Source organism: Ruditapes philippinarum, unplaced genomic scaffold, assembly GCF_026571515.1.
Source record: "Ruditapes philippinarum isolate M1 unplaced genomic scaffold, ASM2657151v2 ctg2511_1_1_1_1, whole genome shotgun sequence".
Taxonomy (NCBI): domain Eukaryota; kingdom Metazoa; phylum Mollusca; class Bivalvia; order Venerida; family Veneridae; genus Ruditapes; species Ruditapes philippinarum.
The window spans coordinates 60,528-77,719 of record NW_026854244.1 but is presented as its reverse complement, the minus strand read 5'-3'; the positions used below and the strand labels follow the sequence as shown (position 1 = coordinate 77,719).

Genomic DNA, 17,192 nt, shown 5'->3' with positions numbered 1-17,192 from the left:
TTTATAGACTTTTGGATTAAACTTTGCTTGTGTCAGTTGAATGAAATGATGGATTTCCAATTTCATGTGTGAAATGGTAGGGAATGTCTACTGCATGTGCAGATTGCAACATTCAGGTTGTTGTCATATGTAGAGGTCAAATGTTCTGTTCCATATCTTAGTGACTTTTGCAAATAGTTTGAATTAATTTGGACCAAAAAATTCAGTACCATAACACAGTGTGCTAATGTCAAGGATATTTACAATACACATTTTTAAGTTGACATAATTATGGTTATTTAAATGTGTCGATCCATGAATCAATTTTGGAAGCAATAAGAATATATGAATATGGCTGTATATTTTTTGTTGTTTTCAGAAATGGTGTAGAAGAGTTTGATTTTAATGAAAGAACAGCTGATAAAATTGTTGATTTTATGAGAGAGTAAGTAGTATTTCTAAAAAATCCTGTATGTAATGTTAAAATTAAAATTTAAACAACCAATGATACTATCTTTTACAGCATACTTTTGATGCAAGACTAATAATATCTGACACATGTTTGCAGTTCAGATCGGAATATCCAACCCTCGATCTGATTTTCTTGCATATTCTACCTTATTCCATCATATTTTTAAAGTCTTTACCTTAATAAAACAATTTTCCATGGGAATCTATGTCAGAACACCAGTAACTATTTCTTACAACAGCATATGAAATGACAACTTCATTCATTAAGGTAATATTACGTCATACTAAGCATGCCATTATAGAGCACGCTACTCGTTTGGCACTCCCACGTCCCCCATGCCAGATGAAATTTTCGGCAGAAATGCCAGTCTGATATGCAAGAATATATTTTTCCACAGTGATATACAGAATTAAACTGCATTTGTCATCGATAAGGTCACAGGAAACATGCGACTCATCTGGCACCCTTTATGCCAGACGAAATTTCATGCATGGGTAAGACTAACAGAAACACAGTCTAATATGCAAGAATATATATTTCCACAGTGATTTACAGAAATTAAACCTCATTTATTGTTGATAAGGTAACAGGAAACATTATTTTCTGTAAATATTTCAGTCCAAAAGAGCCCCCACCGCCCCCGGAGCCAGAAAAATCGTGGGAGGAGACTGAGAGTGATGTTGTACATCTGACAGATGATGATTTTAAACCTGTACTGAAAAAGAAGAAACATGCTTTAGTTATGTTTTACGCTCCATGTAAGTCAGTGTTTATAGTGAATATTATAATAATGATAATAAAGTAACAACCTGTTCGCCTAGTTTAATAGAGAGAGGATTTGTAATCAAAGGGTCCCTGGTTCTTTCCCCAGGTGAGGCAACGTTTCATATTGACAGTTTATCTTGGACATTGTGGTTAATGGTCATTTGTCCCTCTCCTATGATTCAGAAATGATGTTGGTTTAATAGACCGTTACTTGTGGAGAGACTGGTAATTACAGGTTAGTTATCCAGTAGAGCCGGTTAGGTGGCCGATTGCCAAGATACGACCAAAAATGTGTTAAACTCTGGCTTAAAACCAAACAAACTGTAGTATAATATATGCATGTATATATAATATATATGAATATTGAATAATTGTTAGGTATACGATTTTTCATTTTTAGCTCAACTATTCAAAGAATATGAGAGCTATTGTAGTCGCCCCGGCGTCGGCGTTGCGTCGGCGTCAGCGTCTGCGTTGGTTAAAGTTTTTTGTAAAGTCAAATATCTCAATTATTGCTTGAGATATTCAATTGAAATTTAAATACTTTTTTATAGTAACAATGTACATCAGTTTGCAAAATTGCATAACTCTGCCTGCAATATTTGCAGAATTATTTGCCCCTTTGAAACTTAGAAATTTTATTTTGGTTAAAGGTTTAAAGTCTTCAAAGATATTTACTTGAAACTTTACACATGCACTTAGGGTCATAATTGGAGGGTCATAATTATATGTCACTGACCAAGTTCCATAACTCTATCTTGCATTAAGGCTGATTCATTTCCCCTTTTCTACTTTAAGTCTCTTTGTTAATGTTTACATGCAAGTTCTTCATATCTCAATAACTATTAAAGGTATTTATTTAAAACTTCACATATGCATTTAGGGTCATAATTGTAGGTCACTGACAAAGATCCATAATTCTATCTTGCATTTAGGCTGATTTTTCTCCCCTTTTTCAACTTAGAAATTCATGGTAAAGTTTTGCTTGTAAGCTGTTATCTCAATAGCTACTGAAGGGTTTGTGCCTTTTTTGGGACAATTTTATGCATTCATAATAATAAAGCAGTGATTTACTTGATAAAACATCTTAATAACAAGCCTTTGTACCTTTTCTGTCAAATTTATGTATTCATAGGTAATACTGACAGCTCTTGTATGTTATAAATTTTATCTGACAATTTGGTGGACAGCAATATGCCTAATGTAGTTAATCATCTCCCCCTGTTACAAATGATGGAGAAGATGGTAATATCTTAAAAAAAAAAAATATTAAGTTGTACACCATAAAATACCATGCAAAACATACCTAGATAATTTTATATGTTATATACATGTATTGTATTACAGGGTGTGGTCATTGTAAGAAAGCTAAACCAGAATATATGTCTGCAGCAGCTCAGTTTAAAGATGATACAAAGGTCAGTGTTTTTATTGCATTAATTTGACATCCTTCCAAATACGAAACTGTCGTTAAAGACATTTTGGAATGTGAAAGCTGCAATGCTTTGGATAAAACATAAAACATTTGAAAGTTAGAGACCAGAGATATAAAAAAAAAAAATAACCCAGAATCATTGTAAATCTCTATAATGGAATTTTTTTCAGCCTATGAAATTATTTATTATTAAAGCACACTTTCATACATGATTTTGTTTAAATCAAATATTATGGCTGCCATCTCCTGTTCTAAAGAGAAAATCCAGCAATAATGATCGCTGCATCATTATTGTCATGCAAGAGTCAATGACTTCTAATCCAGTTACCTCTCTGGCGTGGGTTTGATCTCCGGGAGATGCTTTGGTAGTTTAGCGCGGAGGAAGGTAGTCTAGTACTGATGTAACTCTCCAGGAACAAAGGTTAGCAAACTACCCGCCTATATGACTAAAATACTGTTGGAAAAAGGCGTAAAATGAAACAAACAAACAATTGTAATTTTTTAGTAATGCCCCTTTTTACCATAAAATTTCTGTCAGAATTGGTTGTTGACAGTTGTTGCTATGATTATTTCAGGTAATGTTTGCAGCCATGGATTGTACTATACACAGGACTTCATGTACAGCTCATGATGTTAGTGGATATCCTACATTTAAATATTTTAACTACGGGAAAAATGCGCAGAAATATATGGGAGGAAGGGAGGTAAGTTGGTTCACTTAAACAGATTTGTATTATGTCTCTTTTTGAGTCTATATAAGGTCATAGTTGGAAATGAGAATAGATTTTAGAAGATTGTGTTTTGAGAATGAAAAAGAAAGTTGTGGTGTAATTCGACACACATGGTTTAGATTATATTGATTAACTTTAAAAGATATGAGAGTTGTTGCAAAATTAAAGATTATTTTCTCAAAAATATTGTTATTCTATTCCAAGTTCATTTTGTCGGCTGTAAGATCACATTACTTTGCATTTTACCTTTTTATTTTGCTCAAATTTGCAACCCACAAATTTAAGACCCCACAAGTCCTACAAAAAGTGTCCTTTGTGACAAGACCATAATATTGAAATTTCATGCCCATAAAATCAAGTGAATTCACATAAAATAGGCAACAGATTTATTTGAGGCTGATCCTATAAGGCTAAGAGACCCACTTTATTTTCTTATACCCCGACTGACAAGTGTAACAAAGTAAAAAAGGGTCTCCTTATTGCATTATTAAAATTATTCCGGCAACATGTAGTAACTGTAGAGTTAGTGGATGCCAGCAGGTGGTGTTGTAAGTCATGGCTTAATTGGGACAGTTACATTACTGTCATAATTTGAAAAGACTAAATGTTGCCCTTGTAAATTTATTGGCTCTTAAATTGTCACATTAAAAGGAACCACTGAGGTCCCAATGCCTTAAAACATAAAATTTGAAAATCTTACAAATATCAGTTGGAACACTTAAAATGGTAAAACTCTGCAAAGGATAACAAAGAAATATACAAAAAAAAATGATTTGAAAATCGATTTTCTGTGCTATTCTAAGCCGGATTTGAGTGAAAAGCGTTGCCACGCTTTTCATTTTCTGGTCATTTTGCGCAATAAAAATGATTGTTCTGGGACAACAGAATGAGGGCATGAACTGAAAATTTGCAAACAAGTTATTAGCCCAGACCTTCATCAAATTGTACACAAATTGCGGGGAAAATGTTCAAAAAACCTCAGTGGAGTCCCTATAAATTTCAATTAATTAAGAATTTGCTTTGATCTATACTTTGATGATCGAGAAACAGTGTCTGCCATATATAATGTATGAAATGTTTTTTTATGCCAGGAACCAGACTTTATAAAGTTTATGAAGGATCCCCTCAATACAGAGCCGGAACCCAGCAAGCCTCCATCACCTTCCCCAGAAGAACACTGGAGTGACGTGACTGGTTTCCAAAATGTGGCCTTTCCATCTGGAGATAATTTTGAGAACTTTATAAAAGAACATAACTCAGTTCTTGTTATGTTTTATGCACCATGTAAGTGTAGTTTGACATAAATTATATGTTATGAATTCCTTTAACCTACTGAATTAATATATCTGCTTTCACTTGAATTTGCGCAACACTTTTAAAGTTCAAGAGATTTCATTATCAAATTACCAACAGTATAGAACCTGGTTGAGTCTGGTCATATGTTCAGATTCGCACGCTGGCCAGACTATACTGGAGGTAAAGGCTTGTCACTGTTACCTATAAGAAGCTACATTATATGTATAACTTATGTTGATGTTTCTTTTATAATTGCCCATGACAAAATACAAAATGTTTCAAAAATGCATACATGGTGTAAACGTTGCTTACAATAAAGAATAAAATAATTAATTGAATAATTAATTCAATAATAATTGGAATGACAACCAGGTATATAAGTATTATTTTGCTATCAAGTTGTGGTCATATTGCAAAACTGTGAACTGTTTTTAGCTCACCTGTCACAAAGTGACAGGGTGAGCTTTTGTGATCGCTTTTCGTCCGGCGTCCGTCTGTCCGTCGTCCGTAAACTTTTACTTTAAATGACATCTCCTCATAAACCACTAGGCCAATTTCATCCAAACTTCACAGGAATGTTCCTTTGGTGGTCACCTTTAAAAATTGTTCAAAGAATTTAATTCCATGCAGAACTCTGGTTGCCATGGCAACCGAAAGAAAAAACTTAAAATGTCTTCTTTTAAAGAACCCAAAGAGCTAGAGCTTAGATATTTGGCATGAAACATCATCTAGTCAGTGTCTACCAAGTTTGTTCAAATAAAAGCCCTGGGGTCAAAATTGGCCCCGCCCCAGGGGGTCATTGATTTTCCCTATATGCATATAGTAAAACCTTAAAAAATCTTCTTTTAAAGAACCCAAAGAGCTAGAGCTAAGATATTTAGCATGAAACATCCTCTAATGGGTGTCTACCAAGTTTGTTCAAATAAAAGCCCTGGGGTCAAAATTGGCCCCGCCCCAGGGGGTCATTGATCTACCTTATATGCATATAGTAAAAACTTAAAAAATCTTCTTTTAAAAAACCCAAAGAGGTAGAGCTTAGCTATTAAGCATGAAACCTCTTCTAGTGGGTGTCTAACAAGTTTGTTCAAATAAAAGCCCTGGGGTCAAAATTGGCCCCGCCCCAGGGGGTCATTGATTTACCCTATATGCATATAGTAAAACCTTAAAAAATCTTCTTTTAAAAAACCCAAAGAGGTAGAGCTTAGATATTTGGCATGAAACATCTTCTAGTCAGTGTCTACCAAGTTTGTTCAAATTAAAGCCCTGGGGTCAAAATTGGCCCCGCCCCAGGGGGGTCATTGATTTTTCCTATATGCATATAGTAAAACCTTAAAAAATCTTCTTTTAAAGAACCAAAAGAGCTAGAGCTAAGATATTGAGCATGAAACATCCTCTAATGGGTGTCTACCAAGCTTGTTCAAATAAAAGCCCTGGGGTCAAATTTGGCCCCGTCCCAGGGGGTCATTGATTTACCCTATATGCATATAGTAAAACCTTAAAAAATCTTCTGTTAAAGAACCCAAAGAGCTAGAGCTAAGATATTTAGCATGAAACATCCTCTAATGGGTGTCTAACAAGTTTTTTTCAAATAAAAGCCCTGGGGTCAAATTTGGCCCATTCAGGGGGTCATTGATTTACCCTATATGCATATAGTAAAACCTTAAAAAATCTTCTTTTAAAAAACCCAAAGAGGTAGAGCTTAGCTATTAAGCATGAAACATCTTCTAGTCAGTGTTTACTAAGTTTGTTCAAATAAAAGCCCTGGGGTCAAAATTGGCCCCGCCCCAGGGGGTCATTGATTTTTCCTATATGCATATAGTAAAACCTTAAAAAATCTTCTTTTAAAGAACCCAAATAGCTAGAGCTAAGATATTTAGCATGAACCATCCTCTAATGGGTGTCTACCAAGTTTGGTCAAATAAAAGCCCTGGGGTCAAATTTGGCCCCGCCCCAGGGGGTCATTGATCTACCTTATATGCATATAGTAAAAACTTAAAAAATCTTCTTTTAAAAAACCCAAAGAGCTAGAGCTTAGCTATTAAGCATGAAACCTCTTCTAGTGGGTGTCTAACAAGTTTGTTCAAATAAAAGCCCTGGGGTCAAAATTGGCCCCGCCCCAGGGGGTCATTGTTTTTCCTTTTATGTATATAGTTAAAACATAAAAAATCTTCTTTTAAAAAATCTTAAAAGCTAGAGCTAAGATATTTAGCATGAAACATCTTGTAATGGGTGTCTACCATTCTTGTTAAATTAAGGGCCCTGGGGTTAAAAAATTGGCCCGGCCCCGGGATCATTTATTTTCCTTTTATGTATATAGTAAAAACTGAAATATGTTCTGTTAAAAAGCCCAAAGAGATAGAGTTTAGATATTAAGCATGAATTATCTTCTAGTGAGTGTTTACCAAGTTTGTTCAAATAAAAGCCCTGGGGACAAAATTGGCCCGCACAGAGGGTGTGGGTCATTGTTTTTCACTATATGTGTTTAGTAAAAACTTAAAGATTTTCTTAGAGCTAGAGCTTAGATATTTATCATGAAACATCTTCAAATGGGGATCTACCAAGTTTGTTCAAATAAAAGCCCCTGGGTTAAAATTAGCCCCGCCCTGGGGACCTATATACAGGTGAGCGATTTCAGGGCCATCATGGCCCTCTTGTTAGAGAAAATTCCTGTTTTGAATGGGTGTATATTTTATAATAAGTGCTCACTTTAAAACAAGGTGTTTTATAGAATTACTTATTTTAAACAAAGTGTGTTATAGAATAACTCATTTTAAAACAAGGTGTGTTATAGAATAACTGTATGTATTTTTTTGTTTATCAGGGTGTGGTCATTGTAAAGCAATGAAGCCTGCATATGGTGAAGCTGCTACTTTACTTAAACAAGAAAATGTAAGTTTAAACTAATATCATTATATATAAATACTTTATTACAAAGGGTTTATATTCCAGGGGCATCTGTGGCTGAGTGGTTACGGTTGTTGACTTCATACCACTTGCCCCTCACCTTTGGTCTTTGGATTTTTTCATATGAAATGGCGGTGGTTCTACTCAGGTGCCCTTTCATGCCTGAAATAATGCATAGAAGGGCACTGGAGGTCTTCCTCCACCAGTACAGATGGAACCTCGCCATATGACCTTTGACTGTGTCGGTGTGACATAAAACCCAATCAAACAAACAAGTATTTAAATTCCTGTAAAACTTTTATTTTATGTGTTCTAGTTGACATTTTTGCATGATTGTACCTGAAATATTGCACTCAGGGACAAATGTTATCTTTCTCCACCAGTAATGGCTGAAAAGTCTCTGTATGGCCTATACAGTGTCAGTGTGTCTTAAACCATAGCCTGATGGAAACCAAAGTAATCAGTTGTACTGCCAGTATAGAACCAGGCTGACATAATATATGCTGTCTGAATGGGCTCTTCTATTGTTTGACCAATTTCTAATTCTTTGTCATGATTGATATCCCTAAAATTAATAATGGGTTGTTCCAAAATAGAAGCTGGAATAGTCTTTTTAAGAAATTCAGCAGGACAAGGTGAAAGGTTAAAGAAAAACAGAAATTACAGATGGAGTCAAATAGAAATTTTTATAAGCTTTTTTAAGACATAGATAATCTATAATTGCGGGTGTGATGTTTTATATAATTGTGGGCGTGATATTTTATATAATTATGGGAGTAATATTTGATATTTTCAGCATGCAGGTATATTAGCAGCTGTTGATGCAACTATAGATAATGCCTTAGCTAGTAAATATGAAGTGAGAGGTTATCCTACTCGTAAGTTGTGTTAACTTTATTTGTAACAAAATAGATATTATTCTTATAGTTATTATTAATGAAGTCAGACATGGTTACTAGTATTGAGCAGATTCAGCACCCTTGGCCGAGCCGATCAGGTCATTGTTTTAAAACGACTGGCCCCTAACTGCTGTAGGTTCGAATGTCATAAGGTACTTAGGAGTATTTCATGATAGGAAACTATCCAGCTAGCTTACAGAACATAGGTGGTTCTACTAAGCTGCCTGTTTGTGCTTGAAATAATGCACGGAGGGGCACCCGAGTCTTCCCGCACCAGTTAAGCTGGCATTGTAATATGACCAAAACTGTGTTGGTGTGACGTAAAACACATCAACAATAAATAAATAGGTTATTGAACTTTGATCCAAGAGGAGCAGTGGTATTGGTGTTGGGCTCATAATCCAAGAGTTTTTCTTCCACAATGAAGATATTAGTGTGACATGCTTTTATACAGCCATGTGATTTAAACTCAACAAAAAACCTCCAAGAAGATATTTCAACTTGGTAATCAATTTTATTGCCACCTGTCATTGATTAAAGTTGAACATTGAATTTGTTATATTTATTTAATAATGTTGGGAATTTGTTCATAAATCAAATAACTGTTGATATATGCGACACATTTTAATGTATTCAATGTAAACTTTTATTTTGTTTCTCTATTTTACAGTTAAATATTTCAAGTAAGTATGTTTTCTTTTTTTCCTGTTTATATAGTTGTGTGACAATTTTAACATATTTTTATATTTTTGCAAGATTTAAAAAAAAGAAGTAAATTTGATCTGTTGATCAATGGACTCTATGTCCAAAAGGTTAAAGTCTCTGACTTTGAACCACAATGGGTTTGAATCTAGCAAGAAACTCTGGATTCTTTCATGAATAAAAGCTATCCCACTAGCTTGTATAAGATTGATGGTTCTACTCAGTAGTTCACTTGTGCTGGAGACGCACCAAATATAATACTCTTCAAATAAAACTGGACACTTGGAGTGACTTAATTAAATACTGACAAACCATCTATTTCTCTAAATGTATGGATTTCAATTTCAAAAGATTAAAATGAATTAGCTCACTGTATAGAGTTTGGTCAAGCTGCTCAGACAGTTTATTGGTGATTTAGACAAAAGAGTTATACTGTTACACTGTCTGTTCCTACAGAGGGGAATCAGTATACTGAAGTGTAACCCTAGTGTGTTAGATATATCACATTGTGAATTGTATTATTAAAATACATAAATAATTTTCCTGTAGTAAGTATAGTTTTGTTCTTGTTTCAGGAATGGTAAATTTGCCTTTGATTATGGTAGTGGAAGATCTACAGATAATTTAGTTGCCTTTATGAAAAAGTAAGTGTCATAAAGTCTCACAATTTCTTCACAACTTGTATGTTTGTTCTTTAATTCAACACATTCAATTTTTATTATTTTCATGAGATATTAATATTTAGCCAGATAGGAAATTTATATGCAACAAGAATAGAAATTATGGTATCATAGATTACCTGCCCTATGTAATATTAGATGCTTAGTAATTTAACAAAACTTTAATTGTGAATTATATCCTAATAATTGTATTATCTTTAAGTATTACCAGTCTTGTTAGTCCAAACAATCAACAACACAACAAAGTATAAATCATAATCACTTAGAGTAGTATTATATTAGCCGGATGAATTGGATTTTCCCAACTAAAAATAGAATTAGACTTCTAGCAATAATAATACATAGTTGACTCTTTGTATTTTAACTACGCATTCACATTAAAAAATAATTGTTGCATTTTGTACTTTATGGCATATTTCCCTATTCACATACTTAACTTCATTATAATCATTAAATGTAACTCCACAGTGATGTGATTATAGAAAATTGAAGAATTATTGAAAGGATATAGGTACAGGTAGAGTTTATACATGTACATTTGTATAATTGTTTTGTGTTTTGTTTAGTCCTAAAGAGCCAGGACCACCCCCGGAGGCAGAGCCAGCCTGGGACACGGTTAAGAGTGCTGTAAATCACCTGACTGGTGATAACTTTAGCTCATTTACAGCCTCGAAAGATGCTGTCCTTGTCATGTTTTATGCTCCATGGTGTGGTCATTGCAAGAAGGCCAAGCCAAGTTACCAGGGAGCTGCAGATAAGTTAGGGGATAGTCGTCGAGCTTTAGCTGCCGTGGATTGTACTGCTGCTAAAAGTAAAGGTTAGTATGCATGCCTACAATGTCTTGTTGATCGAACTTAGTTAACTGAATACCAACTGATGAAGCTTAATAAAGCGAAACATGTATTGATAAACTGTGGGCTTGTAAATTTTTTATCATATTTATTGAATTTCCCAGTATGACTAGGCCAGGTTATATTATGAATGAGACCAAAATCAAACTCAGGGCTATTGTGATACAAAATTTTAAGGTTGTTAGTCAACATATACAGCCTGTGTTAGATATTACACATTATCACACACCCGTGCCGATTATGCGACTCCGTAAATATGGTATTGCACGGCCGTGCATATATTTTGACGTGACGTCATTAGCGTTATACAAACATAGTGTAAAGACGCGCTAAATGTTAGCGTTCTACTGTAGGCGCGTTAACGGAAATGACTCTTATTTCACTTTAAACGGTCTTTATTTTGAGTATGTGATAAATAGAATATTAAATTCGTGTAAGTTCATTACTGAAATTATTGCACTCGTTGAATAAAATAATATTATGCTCGCCAGAGGCTCGCATAATATAAATTTATTCAACTCGTGCAATAAATTCAGTATTGAACTTACACTCATTCAATATCCTCTATTTATTGTTGGACGCTCAGACATTTTATAGACTTTGGCCCATCTTAGATATATATTGTCTTACTGCAATGTTACATTGACATCACTTTTGTTTAAATGTTTGAATACATGGTGTAAATGTTTGTTGTCTCTTTACATATTCAAAACATATATAATGTTATAATATTGTAATTGAGAAGACACTGAAATATTTTGATTCATTTAAGAAGGTTGCATTTATTTTTCAAGTGAAGAAGAAAATATTGACAAAATGGGACTATCTTTTATATTGTAAAAACCTTAGAAGCATGAATATCTTGTTAAACAAGTAACTTCATCACCGTAGAATAAGTCTGGTTAATGTGTTTTATTTTCAGATTTATGTTCCAAAGAAGGCATTAAAGGATTCCCAACAATAAAGTTGTATGTTAAAGGTCAGTTCCTCGTAGAATACAGCGGTGATAGAACAGAAGAAGAGTTCTTTAAATTTATCATGAACGCCCCAACGGTGAAGGAAGAATTGTAGAGTTAAAAGATCTGTCTTTGTTTTATGTTTTAAACCATGTCATATTTCAGTTTCCATTACTTGATTTATTAAATAAACTTTAAGCCAGGTCAGTTAAAAAGTGTTTCCTGGAAAGAAAATGTTCACAAGATTTTACGACTTGTAGAAAAATTTTCATGAATTTGTTCCAATTTCTAAAATGATTTTGTTCCAATTTCGAAGACGATTGTATTGAAAAGATTCAGTATTACTTTATTTCCTTTGATAATTGGAAGATATTCTCTTTGGTATATTGTTTAAGGTAATATTGATATCTTATTGTGTAAGATTCAGTATTTAACATTTAGATACCTTGAATTAGTCAGTTTTCAATTTATTTATTTCGGGTTGATTTAAGTTACTTTACTAACAATCAGTTGATACTCTGACATCGAATATTTTTTTTATAAAAAAACCCAACACATTTCCATAGTAACATTTTCATTAGATTTTATATGTTTATATAAGTGTTAGGTTATTGAATACTGTTTTTGTCATTGTTTTATTAATGATGCAATTGTTAAGAACGTTTTATTCCTCCCATTTTGTAACATTTAAAATGTGAAGTTTACACATAAAATGACAAAAATGTTTATAATCTGTTACTGTTGTTGATCATCACCTTCAAGAGACATGATTACCGTATCAAAACATAGTTGTATGCTTAATTTAAAGCTGCATGCCTCCAGATAAGCCAAAATAATTCAAGAAAATCAGGCTTGAGAAAAAATGTATTAGGATTTTAAGAAAAGTTAAACTAAGTAATAGTTTACATGTTATGTACATTTAATGACTGACTTTGCGGTAAAAATTTCGATATTTTGAATGCGTGACTAATGCACAAAGGACAATTTTTGCATAATTTCACTCCTAACTGGTAATAAATGTTGATAGTAAGTTGTGGTTTGCAATGTGTAAATTACTGTCCATTTCATTTTCAAAATTTTGATGAAAATATGCATGTTTCTGGAGGCATGCTGCATAAACAAAATCAACTTTTAGTGAGGTGTTTTGTTCCACACTTAGGAACATAATAAATGAGCCATTTATGTGGACGTCATAATCGTAACATAGCCTTAAATTGTTTACCTGATCTTGTATACTGACAACAAACAAAATTTTGAGCCGCGTCACGACACAACACACATAGTGCGTTTGCGACAAGCTTGGATCCAGACCAGCCTGCGCATCCGCGCAGTCTGATCAGAATCCATGCTGTTCGCTATCAGTTTCTCTACATGTAATAGGGTTGGTAAGCGAACAGCATGGATCCTGATCAGACTGCGCGGATGTGTAGGCTGGTCTGGATCCATGCTGGTAGCAAACCCACTATGTTGGTTTTGTTGTGACACGGCTCAAATAATTGACATGACATGAGTTTTGTTACTGTTCACTTCTCACTTTGCATTTATTATTTGAAATTGTTTGTTCACGTGTTTATGACTTGTAATAATTTTTTATATTGAATTCACCAAAACAATTCAGGTTCAAAACTGCTGACATTTTGTATGAAATCTATAAATTGTATGAAATTTATAAATATGACAAGATATACACCATTTATCACATAAACCGCGGTGCAGAGGTGAAATAAAGCCATTTAATAAGAACTATTTTAAATATGTGACAAATAGAATATAATATTTGTATAGATCCAATACCAATTGAAAAATTAATTGAACTTGTTGGATAAAACAATGCTATGCTCGCCAGAGGCTTTATTCAACTTGTTAAATAAATTTAGTATTAAAGCTACACTCATTCAATATCCTCTATGTATTGTTCTAATTCTTTTAACATGACTGACTCAAGTTTCTATTAATACAAGCAATAAATTTGGCAAGATTTGATAATAAACTGTTATATTGTCTGGTGTTGTAATGTATTTACAGATAAAGCTAACTTGCAATAGTATAATTGTGTTGGGAATGTGCTAACAAGTATGGTATTTTTTTGTTCAACAAAGCAGCTTAATTTATGGCCTTTCTATACCTGATATATTTTGTTATGTTTCGTTTGCATATTTTTCTGATTGCTTCTTATTATACTAAATTGGAATCATTGTATTTTAAAGCAAACAAAAATAAATTTTCTTTCTTTATAAAGTTCAAATATGAGTTTCATAATGTCTTAGAGCATGTTAAATGTGTATCATCAGAAGATAAATTTAAAGATAAATTATTTGTCATAATAGTAGCAAAATGTATACTTTACTAAATGCCAAAAACAGAATAGCAGTAAAAGATGGTTCAAGTAATTAACTAATGGTTTATTTTGGAAACTTTAGCAGGACACTAGAAATTGAAAAACTTTTGAGAAATAAAAATTAAAGCATTTATAAATGGGCCTTTCAATAAGATTTCATTGAGAATTATTTTTTATAGTTGATGCCATTAAAATATTAAGCGGATATTATTTATGATGTTCGAAAATTACATAAAGCAGCAAGTCTGAAGCTTGGGGCTGGGGAAATTATTTATTGCATATATTAGTGGTGGAGCTCTTCTGACTAGGGTGAAAGGAGGGAGGGGTGTGTTACGGCAAAAAGTGAAATTGTTCAATTTTAGACTGATATTAATTAGATAATCTTTTAAGTTAGTGAAGTTCATGGCTCTATGAACTTCAGGAATATTTCATACTTTATAATTTATAATAAAAGGTATTATATATATTGTAATGAAATCCAGATTTTAATATAGAAAACTTTACATGTACTTGTGATTTTCAGTTAATTTTTATCATTTTTACAAAGCAAAAAAAGCCGGACTGATGGGATAAATTTACTACTTACATTATTTTTTTTTGGTTTTGAAGAAAAATTATTTTTGGATTGGGGTGGGGGGATATTTTAAACCCTGTAATATGATATTTTTTAAATGTATAAAAATATGTCTGATTTTTCAAGAACATAAATTAAATCTTGGGTTTTATTTTTATGTTTACTGATAATGCAGTGTATTTTTGTATTTTATTGTTAAAAAAGAGACAAATGTTCCATTCCATTTTTCCTTTAATTTTCCTCTATTCTTATCTCTATTCTTATAAAAGCTGACATTGTACTATTAAGAAAATTAGACTATTAAACACTTTTTAAAAAATAAAATAAAAAAAAAACTTAGATAGAATAGCTAACCATTAACTTAAGCTTTAATTTTTCTAGACTTTTGTGTCTGGAAACAGCTGCATGGTGCTAAATTAATACAATGTAATTTAATTATTAACCAATTAGTAGAGAATAAAAAATCAAATGCAGGGTAATGGTGCTACACTAGTGTTTCAGAAATCCCCCCAAAACAAACTTGAAATGTACCTTTTTTGTGAATGGTAAATGATAAAAGACAGTAAAATGTGGCAGATCATATCTTCATATTGGTCCCTGAAACAAATAACTGACAATACATAATATATGGCCATATTAATTAAAAATGTATTTCTTTTTATAAAAATTCATGTTTTCAATGGTTAATTACGACTTTTATATAAACTATATATACAACTGCTGTCAAGTAATGAAGTAATTTTTTGTTTTATAAAGTCCTTGTAAAGATTCTTGACGTAAATAAATGATAACTTATTTACTTCAAACTTACAATATTATTTATGTGGTGAAGGTAAAGAATTCTAAGGAGACACAGTACGTTTCCACAGATATTTACCATGGATTATGATGTTATATATAGAAGAAAGTTTAGTTTGTTATTTACCAGACAATTCTTTTGTATCATAAACTTAATTATGTGACATAAATATATAACATGTATAATATCAAGTATATAAGATATGATTTTAATGATAAGTACCCCTATTATATAAAACTACAGCGTAAAGCATGCTTGTTTTAGCTGTCACCATGCTGCTCTGTTTTGAACTTGCCATGATTTAACCCTTGATCGGATTAATTTGTGCGGTCATTGTGCAGTTAATTTACCCTTCTTTGAAATTTTAACAGTCAATTAAATTTATAATACAGGATTTCAATAACAAAACCAAAAATTGAGCTATTAATACATAGTATAGAGTCAGACTACACGGATGTGCAGGCTGGCCTGGTTCTACACTGGTGACAAATACTACAGGTAATCACTTTTTGGTTCCACAGATTAAGGGTTAAATCTGGAAATATTTTATAGTAATCTCTATGGGATTACAGCATCTAAATACTTTATACAAGCAGCTAAAAGATCCAGATCAAATGTTAAACAGCTGATAAATATTCATTGAACATTTCTTGTTTTTTGTACAATTCACACTAACTTTCTTGTAAAATAAGGATATTTTTTTTGCTTATATATATACATATACAACAGATATTACATTAGAATATAAGAGTATGATAGGAACATAATTCTAGTGGTCTTGAATTGTTTATAGCATATTTTACAAAATTAAAAATTAACTCCCAGTAAAATACATTTATTTGTACAAGGTGGTAGGCTTATTTTTCGTGTATTTTCAGTTTTGATGACATTTGTTGTGTATGATTAAATGTAATTTGTTAAGGGTGAGAGGAAATTATAAAACAAGTATTGAATCATTAAAAAGAATTTATACAATTACCAGTTTGTTTGGTTATCTCTTACATACCAGTATTATCAAGTTTTTGTTCTTTTTATTTCAATACAGTTCCATTTAAACTTACTTTAAAGGAGGGTGTTCATAAAGAAAATAAGTTTTCAAGCTTTCCAGCCTTCCACACTTTTGAAAAATGAAAACGTTTGAATTTTATACAGAATTATGTCACCCAAAATTTTTGGGAGACATATTGTTTTAGCCTTCGCCGACTGTCTGTCTGTTTGTCGGCATTAAGCTTGTCCACCCTTCACAGATCAATCTACTGGTGAGATTACAACCAAACTTTACAGGAGTGATCAGTACCATCCCTAGTTGTGCACATAATCAGCACTTTCCGCTTCGCTGAACAAAATGGCTGCCACAGATAAAAATAGATAAATCTTGTCTGCCTTTCATGGGTCAAACTACTGGTGGGATTTCAACCAAAGTTTACAGGAGTGATCAGTACCATCCCTAGTTGTGCACATTACTGGCATGTTCCGCTTCGCTGCACAAAATGGCCGCCAGAGCTAAAAATAGAAGAATCTTGTCCGCCCTTCAGAGATCAAACTTCTGGTGGAATTTCAGCCAAACTTTACAGGAGTGATCAGTACCATCCCTAGTTGTGCACATCACAGGCACGTTCCACTTCACTGCACAAAATGGCTGCCAAGCTAAAAATAGAAAAATTTTGTCCGGGCGTCACAGGTTGTAATTTACCAATAGTGGAATTTAATTGGACTTGTCAGTGACCTTCCATTCTTATAACCCCCAAAAAATAAGGAAGTTAAAAGTGAATACCTTCTGTAGTGCTTGTACACAATATCTTACCTAGTTA

General features: G+C 32.8%; 1 protein-coding gene across 1 annotated transcript in view; it reads left to right on the top strand.

Moving 5' to 3' along the window:
• LOC132739523 (protein disulfide-isomerase A5-like) overlaps positions 1-16,359 on the top strand; it is a 32,829-nt gene extending 16,470 nt beyond the window's left edge. The window contains exons 15-25 of the mRNA XM_060727236.1: positions 359-424; positions 1,070-1,209; positions 2,564-2,634; positions 3,227-3,355; positions 4,474-4,666; positions 7,500-7,567; positions 8,379-8,460; positions 9,152-9,164; positions 9,759-9,827; positions 10,430-10,680; positions 11,637-16,359. Coding sequence (XP_060583219.1) covers positions 359-424; positions 1,070-1,209; positions 2,564-2,634; positions 3,227-3,355; positions 4,474-4,666; positions 7,500-7,567; positions 8,379-8,460; positions 9,152-9,164; positions 9,759-9,827; positions 10,430-10,680; positions 11,637-11,785 — 1,231 coding nt within the window. The 3' untranslated portion in view covers positions 11,786-16,359. The remainder of the gene's footprint in view (positions 1-358; positions 425-1,069; positions 1,210-2,563; positions 2,635-3,226; positions 3,356-4,473; positions 4,667-7,499; positions 7,568-8,378; positions 8,461-9,151; positions 9,165-9,758; positions 9,828-10,429; positions 10,681-11,636) is intronic.
• Positions 16,360-17,192: the final 833 nt, after the last annotated feature.